At 42.4% G+C, this 12,822-nt stretch overlaps 1 protein-coding gene across 1 annotated transcript in view; it reads right to left on the minus strand.

Moving 5' to 3' along the window:
* Positions 1–12,822, minus strand: part of CSGALNACT1 (chondroitin sulfate N-acetylgalactosaminyltransferase 1) — a 103,694-nt gene that overhangs the window by 42,841 nt on the left and 48,031 nt on the right. Inside the window, exon 4 of the mRNA XM_034647774.1 lies at positions 12,006–12,222. Coding sequence (XP_034503665.1) covers positions 12,006–12,222 — 217 coding nt within the window. The remainder of the gene's footprint in view (positions 1–12,005; positions 12,223–12,822) is intronic.

Below are 12,822 nucleotides of genomic sequence, written 5' to 3' on the forward strand. Positions count from 1 at the left end.
TCATATGGTTAATTCTATTTTTAACTTTTGGAAACTGTTTTCACAGTGTNCCCCATACTGTTTTCACAGTGGCTGAACCAGTTTGCATTCCTACCCACAGTGCACAAGGACTCCTTTTTCTCCACATCCTCACCAGCACTTGTTCCTTGTGTGTGTTTTTTTGTTTTTTTGTGCGTTTTNTTGTGCGTTTTTTTAATAATAATATTTTTTATTATATTATGTTAGGCACCATACAGTGCATCCCTGGTTTTTGATGTAAAGTTCCATGATTCATTAGTTGCGTATAACACCCAGTGCACCATGCAATACGTGTCCTCCTTACTACCCATCACCAGCCTATCTCATTCTCCCACCCCCCTCCCCGAAGCCCTCAGGTTTTTTTTTTTTTGGCCGTTCTGACAGGTGTAAGGTGATAGCTCATTGTGCTTTTGAATTTGCATCCCTGCTGATGAGTGATGTTGAACATCTTTTCATGTGTCTGTTGGCCAACTGTATGTCTTCTTTGGAAAAAACATCTATTCAGGTCCTCTGCCCATTTTTCGGGGTCAGATTATTTGTTTTTTTGGTGTTGAGTTGTATAAGTTCCTTATATATTTTGGATATTAGCCCCTTATCAAATATGTCTTTGTCAAATACCTTCAAATAAATGAATTCGGTAAAGTCACAGGATACCAAGTTAATACATGGAAATCTTTTGTGTTTCTATACATAATAATGAAGCAGCAGAAAGAGAAATTAACAACCCCATTTACAATTGTGCCAAAAATAATTTAAAACCTAGGAATAAACTAAACCAAGATGGTAAAAGAAGAGTACTCACATTGATGAAATAAATTGAGGATGACACAAACAAATGGAGATATTCTATGCTCATAGACTGGAAGAACCAGTATTCTTAAAATGTCCAAACTACCCAAAGCAATCTATATATTTAATGCAATCCCATCAAAACACCAGCAGCATTTTCCACAGTACTAGAACAAATAATACTAAAATATGTATGGAACCACAAATAACCAAAGCAATCTGAAGAAAGAAGAACAAAGCTGGAGGTACAACAATCCCAGATTTCAAGATATACTACAAAGCTGTAGTGATCAGAACTGTATGGTCCTGGCATAAAAACAGACACATAGCTCAATGAAACAGAGTAGAGGCCAGAAATAAACCCATGACTACGTGGTCAATTAATCTTCAACAAAGCAGGAAAGAATATCCAAGGGAAAAAAGACAGTCTCTTCAACAAATGGTGCTGGGAAAATTGGACAGCCACATGCAGAAGAATGAAACTGGACCACTTTCTTAAACCACACATAAAAATGAACTCAAAATGGATGAAAGACCGAAATGTGAGACCTGGAACCATAAAAGTCCTAGAAGAAAACACAGGAGGTAATTTCTTTGACATCGGCCATAGAAACATTTTTCTAGATATGTCTCCTGAGGCAAGGGAAACAGAAGCAAAATTAAACTATTGGGACTACACCAAAATAAAAACTTTTGCACAGCAAAGGAGACCATCAACAAAACAAAAAGGCAGCCCACAAAGACCTTGTCTTTTCAAGACATTTTTTTTTCTGGAAAAGAACAGTTCCTTCTCCCTGAGGATATTGTGCCACAGAGTACAGGGACTAATTAAGATATCTTTTCAGTCCCAAAACATGTATCACGGTCACTTTTACAGCTGTATTTCTACTTCTCAAAAGGCCGAAGGCACATCATGGTCTTTGAGTTCTGTTATTCATCTGAGTGACTGCACTGTAGAAAGAACTACTTGACCATCATTTACACTCTCAGTACAGAGATAAGGAAAGGAATCCCAGTGACCTGCCCAAACTATGGAGGCAGCCAGGCATGCAATCCAGCCTTCCTAAGCACCAGCCTGCTATTCATATACCTCAGGTTACCTGAGCAGGAGGGAGGATGTACTTTTGAAATCTCACAGCTTTGGTCTTACCTGTCCAGGACTCTGCCACAAAGCAGAATGGGTTTGCGTGGCCAGGAGGAGGATGGAAAAAGCCTCAACAAACTCCAAATGTAAACTGGCCATGGGGAAGGACTGTTCAACTTGCATTCCTGATGGGACCAGTCAGATATGACTGCTCAATCTGGTGGACTGGGGGACAGGGGAACCCAGGGCCTATTTGGAGGAAGCACTGTACTCCTAGGGAGAAAACACACCCTAAAGTAGGGTTTCTCAGCCTCATACCATCGACATTTTGGACCAGAGAATTCCCTGTTGTGGAAGGAGCTGTCCTGTGCATCGCAGGATGTCTAGCAGCTTCTCTGGCCTCTACCTACAGGACGTCAGCAGCACCCCCAAGCCCCCACCTCTGCTGGGACAACCAAAAGCATCTCCAACTTTTCCCGAAAGTGCCAGGGTGGAGGGTGCAAAATAGGCCTCCTGGTCAGAACCACTGTCTTAAGGAAGAATCAGGTTCAGTAAAATACTGGCATTGTCAGAGGAGTGCATGACTGTGAAAACAGTGTGCATCCCCAAGGTTGTCCTGCTCTTCAGGTGGTTTCTTTGGACTCATGGGTAAGTCCTAGAGAGAGCTGGAACTGCAGGAAATGCTGAAAGGCTCTCTTTACAGAAAACAAGATTATGAGGGGGTGTCGGGCGCTCCAGCCAGGACTTTTGGGAAATTAATGTGGCAGTGTTGGCACAGCGGTGACTGCACCAGCAGCCTCCGTGGCATTAGCAAGTGCCAACAACTTTGGCTGTCTGTTGTCAGAAGCAGTGCGTTGGCATCACACAGCTGGTGCCTGAGCAGTCAGTGGAAGCCGAACGTGTATCTGAGCATATGTGAAACATCCCTGAGGGTTCCTAGAAAGACAGGGAGGGCAGCAGAGGCTGGACGTCTTACCACAGAAGGTGACAGAGACAAAGAAGGAAAATTGTGTTTTTATATAATTAGGGGTAGTTATTTTTATACCTCGGGCCAAGTGGCCTATGGAAACACGGATTCAAAAATATTTACTGAGTAACTTTGTGGTGCAATGCACTATTCTCATCGGAATAAGGCTTTAAAACATAATCTTCTATGGTGCCTTGTAGGGGGACCAACCACCCAGGTTTACCTGGGATTCTTGCAGTTTTAGCACTGATGTTCTGGCAAGTGCCTCAGTCCCAAGCAGACTGGTACAACTGGTCACCCTACCTGCCTTAACAACCTTGCAGTGTATGAGAAGGAACGGACAGCTAGAGAGTGGAAGGCAGCATGGACTATCTGCGGCGACGGTTTGCAGACGTAAGAAGCCAAGAGGTTGAGAAGAGTGTGATTAACTTCTTTTGAGGGATGGAGAAGGGGTTTCAAGGAAGAGGGAGTATTTAAGCTGAGCCCTGACAGCTCCGTGCAGGCGGAGAGGAGCAGACAAAGGGTTTTCTTGGCACAGGAGGCAGACCGGCAAGGAAATTATGTCACTATTCTTTTCGAAGTCAATTTTCTACTCCAATATATCAGGTATGAGAAGAAAATCTATGATTTATCTTTAATTAAGTCCTGTGCAAATGAGATAATAAATACATAATAGCTCATTAGTCTCCAAGTGCTGCCTATGGTCTGCACTGACAACAGGAAGAAACTGCTTAGGCAAAAGGCATTGGAAAAAAGGACTAGTACTACGCTGAAGAGGGAACAGAGAGTGACAGGGGCCTCCTGAAAGCTGGCTTTAAAACAATCGTATTCTTCTTTTGGTTTGGCGGGTCCTTTCCCCTTCCCTCACCCCAAGCTGATTTAATATACAATTCCTGGATTCCATTGACTAGTCTGATCAGTGTTAAAGAAATGAGCCTGATTTTTGACTCTCAACCAAGCAGTCAGGACCCACTTTCCTGGTTGCCTATTTCAGAAAAGCAAATGGAATCATTTCCAACTGACCATTTTCTTTTCTTTTTTTTTTTTTTAAGATTTTATTTATTTATTTGACAGAGATAGAGACAGCCAGCGAGAGAGGGAACACAAGCAGGGGGAGTGGGAGAGGAAGAAGCAGGCCCATAGCGGAGGAGCCTGATGTGGGGCTCGATCCCACAACGCCGGGATCACGCCCTGAGCTGAAGGCAGACGTTTAACCGCTGTGCCACCCAGGCGCCCCAACCAACTGACCATTTTCTACCCTTGGGTAGATGTTTTCACATATTCTGTGGCTCAAGTGAAATAACAAACAACTTCTATTTGGTCCCAAAATAGAAACTTTTCTCCAAATAAGGTGAATGATGTAAATTAGTGCCTTTCTCAAACATATGAACCCTAAAACTTTCCGGGGTGTAACACTGGTGTATGAACAAAGAAAGGGCCGTGGGAGAGGCAGAGGGGCCTGAGTGGGAGGGAGGATGATACCGTCATGGAAACCACATTAGTTTTCCTTCTGAAAAACAAGAAGGTCAGGGGCCTATCTCAGCCACAATCCTCAATGTGATGATGACCTGAAGCCTTTCTGTTACTCTCTATTACACTAGCTTAGCCCTACCCTCAAGGCTCATTTTGGTCTGGACAGGCTATAGCCATTGTTTTTTAAAGATCCAGAAATCTCCAGAAACATCTTCAGAGTTCTAGGCAGAGAAGGGATTAAAATACCACTGAAGAAAATTTAAGTAAAAGATGTCCCTGATACTGCCTGAAAATATCATAAATGCTTTTTTGAGAGGGATGAGAGAAGAGTCAGAAGAAAGAAAGAAAGAACATTAAAACAAAATTAACTACCAAAGTCTGAGGAGAAGCATAGCAACATGAAAAAGGGTTCTCAGACCAGCTGGAAGTAGTCAAAATAAAAATCAAGCAAACTTGAACTGGGAAAGAGTTTTAGAAATCATTAAAAAATCATTTGCATAAAAATCTTTTTTTTTTTTCTGGGAGAGGCTCAGAGATAAGGATACAAAGACAATCCATAGCTTTGTTATTAAGAGTTTCTTCCTGCTATCACAATCTACAACTTGAAATACCTGATGACCTTGAGACCTATAACCCAGAAGCCAAGGAAAACTAAACAGCCTAGAAGCAAACACGAGAATAGTTTCAAAGGCAAATCAGGTGATTAAAAAAAAAAAGAACAGGAGAAAGAGGAGGTAGGTTTAAGTTAATACACTGTTGGGCAAAGGGGAAACATAAAAACAGGGCTAGATGTAAAGCAAGTTCTCCTGGATACACTCACTCTATTTCCGGCCACAGGTAAAAGGGTCCTTAATGATGGAGGAAACAGTGCCCAGAGCCTGTGAGGATCCCCCATGGGCCAGGACTAGGACAACAGCAACGGAGAACTGGCCTGCCCTAGTAAAAAGCCACCTTACCTCCATGAACAACAGTGGTGCCACAAAGTGGCCCCCAGTAGCCAAATCAGAGTGGTCCCTGTAGCTCCTGCCAGCCGCATTCCTGCTCACAGAGACGACAATACTGTAGCTTTGTAATTTCTTGTAAATCCTAGGACTATCTCTCACTTAATGCTCACTGCCTCTTCAATAAATGCCTTTAGGGTCTAGTGTTAGGAGAAAGCTTTTCACCCCCAACAAACAGCAGCCTTCTTTTCATTAACTACTGAGGGTTGAAGTAAACCCGCCTTATTTTCCCCCTTGTCCCTTCATCTGACAGAAAGTTCAGAGCTGGCATTTTTGACAATCTGCAACTGTTTCCCTTAGTCCCAGGTTCCAGGCATACGTATCCTCCATTCCACATTGCTAATCAGTCTTTGTTAATGACTTTTATTAAAATGGTTTTATTAAATTGGTATTTTTTGTAAATACATTTTTTAGGATTAGTTGCCATGACTCAAATAATAATGAGAATAAAATAATAATGAGAATAAATGTCTTCTTCCATATACTCCATGCACCCAGGAATCAGTTTTGTCCTGAGGGCCCACCCCGACATGGGTCTGGAACATGAAAACTTGGTCTTTAGTTCCTTGCAGATTGTACCCCATGCCTGACCTTCACCCCCAAGCAAGCTGATTTCTCAGACCTGGTGCTCCCTAGGGGCCATTCTCTCCAGGGAATTCTGGGTTCTACATCTATTTCTTCTGTCTAAGAAGGCATCTTTGTTGTAATTTTTAGCCATTCGGCTCTTTTTTAGGTGAATAATTAGCAAACTGATGCTGAAGTGAAAAGCAAAATAAAACCCTAAATCTATCAGTACTAACCAGCGTCAGAGCTACAAGGAGACCCATCTGGACCAGTACTTTGATTTCACAGAAAATACTAAAGCCAGATAGATAAAGCTACTTGTAAAAGGTTCCTCTTTCAAACGGTGTCAGAACAAAGGTGCCTGCATCTTAAAGCACGCGCACCAGAAAGATGATGTTTTAAATACATTAACCTCACACCGACCGTTGCAAACCCTGTACCAAAAATAGTGGCAAGTGGCAAGTCTTGCTCCTAAAAAATGACCGATGAACAGGATGTAATCTTCATATGGAAGACAAGAAGACAGTGGAAGAAACAGAAGATTCAATTTTCCCCTCATGTGGCTCTTGGCTCCAGGCTCCAGCCACTCCTTCCAGAAGAGCTGGAGAAGCAGCCAAGGTGGGGAGAAAGTGGCCAAGGGAAACAGCTGGTCTGGGGAAAGAAGGGTCCCAAATCCCAATTCAGGATCTCCGTGAAGGAAGAGCCACAGTGGAATACACGGTCTCTCCACCTTGCATGGAAAGTAGAGAAGGACGGGAGGATTATCTTCATTGCACTTTGTGAACTTTCCCCTGCGAGAAAGGTGGGATGGGCAGAAGCAAAGGAAAAAAGATAATCATAGGCAAGATCCTTCTCAAAATCAGAGAAAGGATGGGAGATGCGGACAGTCAGAGGCAGCATCTTACATATACCCTCTACAACACACACACACACACACACACACACACACACACACACACAGTGCCAATCATTAAACAGAAGGCCCAAACCTTATCTTCTTTCCTCTTTTTGATTTATAGGGGTGGAAAGAGCTGCTGAAGATAACAGGTGGAGATGAGAAGGAAACTAAGGGGGCTGATGTTCCAGGCCTCAGTCCTTCCCTGAGGGCCCATTCTGAGAGCCAAATAATCCTCCACAAAGACCCGTCCACCACTAGACAGTGCGAGCCTAGCACAGCTCACATCCATCCCAGGGCGCAGAAGAGCCACAGGAATTGGGAACCTACAACAAAGTCTGCACAAAGCATCCAGAGTTTTCCCTCCTCCCCGTTCTTGGAGACTACAAATAAAGTGACTAGAAAAATAAATACCCTGCCCTCAGGATACAGCCAGGAGTGGGACACAAGCAGTTCTCCACCAAGACGGGAGGTGGCCTAGGAGAACACACCCCCACACGGTCAGAGCAAACAGTCTGTGTGGCCCTCTGCAATGCCAGGCAGAAGGAAGAGGAAGGGCCACCTCACAGCAGCTGTGTTTCAAGAATAGCATCAAAATTAAAGGAATTAAAAAAAGAGAGAAACAAGAAAGCAATAGCTTTCAAAAAGTAAATGAAAAATCTAGTCTGAAAGAAAATACAATTCAAACAGAAGAAAATATCTTATACATTTCACATCTTCTTAAATAAAAATTTCTTGAATTTGATAAAAAAAAGTTCAAGGAAGAAATGTTAAAAACAATAGATTAAAAGGAACATTCTGTGCTGAGGAAAGAAGGTGGCAGCCCAAACACACAAAAGTAATAAATTAAGGAGCAAGGGACAGAATAGATGCCCCTGAAAATCAAATTGCTCATCTCATGGAAAGCCTCATGTGAAAGCAGCTAAAAGACTAAGGCATTAAGAAATAGAAGCAAATACAAAATTAAAACACCAACAAATTTGCCTGACATGAAAGAATCCACAAAACAAGAAAGAAAATTAAGTACAGGAAAATCGGAACGAGAACAAGACACTGCTGTGAGACGTATCCTGATGAAGCTATTATGATTCCAGATTCAAGAAGGAATTTTTCAGGCACTCAGGCAAAAGTAAGTCATTCTCAGGAGAGATGAAATAAAGTTGTCTTAACATTTCTCCATGAGATCATCAGATGCCGGAAGACTGTCTACAAATACCCGAGGAAAGAAAGTGTGTCCCAAGAATTTTGGGCCCAACCGAGTTATCCTTAAACTAAAATTACTATAAGTAGACATTCTACTCTCAAGTACTCAGGACACTTCTTGACAAAATTTCTCACCCATGAAATCTAGCCAACCAAGACCTCAGGACTGCAGCCACTGTGGTCAGAAGGCTACTGATAGGTCCACGAAATCCACTTACACAGTCTCTGTGGCTAAAAAACAGAACACAAAGGCTGCAACCCCTGACAAGGTAAAAATAATAGACGGCCAGCGCACTGAAGATGGGATGTAGGAGAGGGAGAAAGCATGACTGTGCTGATTTCCTCTTCTTATGGCGATTTTTCAATCCAGTCTAAAGTGAGTACATGCAGCAAAAGATACATAATAATTCCAATCTTTTCTGGTATGCAAAATATTTTTTTTCCCTAAGTTTTAGAGGGATCTCAGTGGTGCCTGGGTAGCTCAGTTGGTTAAGCGTCCAACTCTTGGTTTAGGCTCAGTTCATGATCTCAGGGTCGTGAGCTCAATACCCGCATGCGACCCCACAGAGGGTGTGGAGCCTGCTTAAGATTCTCTCTCTCACTCTCCTTCTGCCCTTTTCCCCACTCTCTCTCTCTATCTAAATAATTAATAATAATAATAATAATTTTAGAGGGTTCTCTTCAGAGCTAATAATATCTTTTACAACAGAGAAACATTTTCCTAAAGGCCACAATTTCTTCAGATTATATTTCAGGTTCTGAACTTATACTTTGGATTCGCTTCTATAAATTGAGTCAGGCAAAATGTAATTCTTTAATTAAAAACAGAATATATAGCATATCTCATGCTGTATTAAATTATTTCTAGCTAGCAAGTAATTCTATCTGCATATATTTGAAGAAAATTACCTACAATAGAGTTCAATTAATGTTAAAAATGGTTAATCTGGGGAGGCAGGGCCAGGAGTGGATTTTTAAATAATTAATTCCTTGTGTTCTATATTATTTAAATATCTTATAATAGCTATATATCACTTTTACAAACTAAAAATCCATATTTATATTATAACAGCCAAAAAAATCTTTTGTTGAATTTTTAAACAAAACTAAAACATATGGTAACTACATAAAAATTTATAACACAGAATTCAAACGAAGAAAACAAAAGTCACTCATAACGCCATCTTCAGTTCCAGCCAGAGTTAATATCTGCTAATCCTATGATAGAAGGGATTTCATAAAGACAACGTCAAATATTTAATAAATAGCTCCTCATATTTTTTCCAATACTTTAATATTTGTATTAATTCTATTTAAATATTTAATTGACCAGCGTTTACTCTGGAGTTTTGGTATGCTGTAAGAATTAAATATTTTCTGCTATGTTTGATTAGTCGTCCCAAAGCCACACACTGAACAATCCATTCTCTGCGGGCTGATTTCAAATGCCACCTCTACTAAGTTCTGACACAGAATTAAATACTCTCAGGTTTGAGTACCCTTTCTTATCTCATTTTTTTCAGAGACCCAACACATTCAGAAACCCCTAGAGTACACAGCAAACTCCCCACTCGGCTTCCTCTGCCCTGAGAAGCCTTTCTTGTGGCCCACTGCCCCTTGTCTCTATTTCTGCAGCAGCTCCTAGCTCCGTTCGAGTGGCTTCTAGTCCACGTGAATGTAGGCACCACCTCTGGAACTCATCTCCTCACCCCAATGTCTGGTCGAGCGTCTGGCACACACGGGCTCTTCGAATATCCTGTCCAAGTCGTAAGCCTTCCCACCCACCCTCTCCTGCCTCTGTGCTACTGCAGGCATTTTATTTGTTTTTAAAACATTAACTAGAATTATATTCCATTTCACCATCTCAATTTTGGAGACTGGCAAGGTAGTCATTTTACCTTTTTCAACACTATTTCCCTTCTAGTTTTAGTCCTATCGTTAAATACTTGCAATCCTCATGACACTAAGGCAAGAGCCTTAGTGTAACCAAGAGAATCCTGGGGCTACGGGCCACGGAGTCCTACACAGAGAGCCGCGCAGACGCCGCCGTCGTGTGAGCACTACCTTGCCAAGCCCAGCACGCTCAGGGATGGGCCTTCATGGCTGGCTGACGCAATTCTCAGGGCCCTTAATGTGGCACGCTCTAGGCAGCCTCCTAGCCAGAGAAGTTTACTGTAAACTCGGCCTAGAAATGGGCACACCAGGCACTGGAAGCAATGATTTGACTTAATGCTTAGTGCCAACCAGAGGTTTAGCTCTTCTCGGGAAATCATGCCGAACCGACCGGCGGCCCTCTGACGTCCCAGAGACAAGGCAGGGGCAGACTGCAAGAAGCCAAAGCCCCACAGACGCGTCACTGCTAGAGCCGGAGCACACTGCCAACGCTCACGGGGTGGTGCCCAACAGGGTGTCTATAAACCGGGGACAGCCCACCCTCGGCACAGTGTCACAACTGAAGGCACAGCTCCTAAACCTGGAAAAGACAGACAGTGGGCATTGGGACAGCTGTCTTTAAAGATCTGAAAGGCTCTGATGTCTAAGAGGAAAGGATTTGTTCAGTCATTTCCTCAGAGGCTAGAACTAGACCCACTGGGTAGAAATCACAGGGAGGAAGGCTGCAGGTCCAAATAATAGCAAGCTTCCTATCTGGAACGTTCAACGACACAGCAGCCTGCCCAGTGAAGGAGGCAGCCTGGCACCTGGTGCACGCATGTGCACGCGTGCACACACACACACACACACACACACACACACACCTTGCATAGAGAACCGAATGTCAGGGATGCTCTGGAGGGATTCTGAACTATAAGGGAGGATTAGACCAGGTGACCTCCAAAGGTCTCTTCTAAGACTATTGGATTCTGACCCTAAAATTTATTTAGATAAGGTTTAGCCTTCAAATGTAAACATTTTAAAAAGACTGCATTCATTATCTAGAATTTTGAGAAATATCAACCACACCCTTATACTGAGCATTACTGGCTTCTAATAACGTGAATTTAATGATAAAAGATTAAAAGTAAGTTTGAGGGGCACCTGGGTGGCTCAGTCGGTTTAGCATCTGACTCTTGAATGATCTCAGGGTCGTGAGATGGAACCACACCTTGGGCTCCACACTGGACATGGAGCCTGCTTAAGATTCTCTCTCCCTCTCCCTCTGCCCCTCCCCCTGTTCATGCTCACTCCTTCTCTCAAATAACTAAATAAAATCTTTAAAAAAAATTAAAAAATAAAAAAGTTTGATCTTCCAAGATTTATAATTAGACACATATAACTTTTATCTTTACAATAAGCTGGCTAGGTAAGTCAGCTAATGTAGGTGAACCAATATATGAATGTTAGCCGCGACAGCTTACGAGAGCCAACGCTGCACGATAAAGAGCTCCAAGACATCTATGTAAAAACGACATTACTGCATCCGAAAACAAAACCCCACTTAGTCTTCTTGAGTAGCTATGAAAGCAAGTGCTGGGAACCTTCTTGGTATAATTCTAACTTTAACCTCTGAGGAGATGTAGGTTAGAATAGAAAATGGGTTCTGATTCAATCTGTCCTAACCACGGCAGGAGCAGGACAGCCAACGAGGCCTCCTGCAGTCGAGGACGCACATCCTCCAGCCAAGTCCGCAGGCCATGGGGGCCCTGGCCTTCAAGAGCCTGGAAGAAGCCTCACACCATTGATGAGACAGCATGGCCTGCACTGTCCCCAAACCTGAGCCTCAACTCAAGCTAGACCCAGACACAGCAGGCATCAGGCCAACTCCGCAGATCTGGATGAAAAGTCACCCCTCGGAATTTTCCCTTCTGAAGGTAAATCTGCTTGTCTGGCAGTTTTCTAATTGCTTTAGGGAAAGGCAAATGCAAATGATAAACTTTACATGAAGAAAACAGTTGAACAAGAAGAGAGGGGACTTTGTACTTGGCCGGAGAAATGAGGGAGATGACGGGAAATGATATCAGCATTTTAACGCACGCCACACGGAGGAAGGTAAACATGTACAAACAAACAAACCTGAAATTCTGCATGAACTGCCGGAACTTGTCCACCCGCTTCGCCAGGGGCACGATAATGTTGATAAGCGTGTGGGCCATGTTGAGCTTTTCTTGTTTTACTTTCATGATTGGGCCAAATGGTCGAAACAAGACGAGTCGTCTGAATTCGTGCTTCTGCCCCCCTTTGAATGTAAGCTCATACAGAGTGCCTTTATCCTTTTCTGTGCGGTAGATCCCTGTCAACAGGGACACAAAGAAAGAGTTAAAAATTAACCCTGGCTGTGCAGTACTTTTGTTTTTATAGCCCGAGATCTAGCAAAAAATGCCTTTTAAAACATTAAGATCAAATCCGTACATGTATTAAGTATTAGGAAACCCAAAATGCTCCCTTATTAAAAATCCCCAAAGAAATCAAAATACCATCAATTTAAAAATCATAGTTATGAAGACTTCGTATAAACACAGAAAGAAGTTTGTAATGTTGGATACAAAACTGTATTTATACTATACAGAGGCATTCAAAAAAGGACGGTAAGGAAACATGCCAAAATAAGATTGGCTGTGATGTACAGTGGGGTTGTGCATTTTTTTCTTTTCTGTTATTATCCACACTTTCCGCAATATGATTAGATAAATACTATAGTTACTATACTTATTTAATTGTAAAAGAATGTTAAAATTATGTCTTAGAAATTACAGCCATTTCAGAAAGACTGATTGTAGCGATCTATTTGGGGCACTTCAGAGTGGCCCTCTGGAAGCTTCTGGAAGCATTAAAGCACACAACACATAAACTACCCAGCACAGTGGCAGGTGCACATCTTATTTGATTCCAT

Source organism: Ailuropoda melanoleuca, chromosome 18, assembly GCF_002007445.2.
Source record: "Ailuropoda melanoleuca isolate Jingjing chromosome 18, ASM200744v2, whole genome shotgun sequence".
In the NCBI taxonomy this organism is placed as follows: Eukaryota; Metazoa; Chordata; class Mammalia; order Carnivora; family Ursidae; genus Ailuropoda; species Ailuropoda melanoleuca.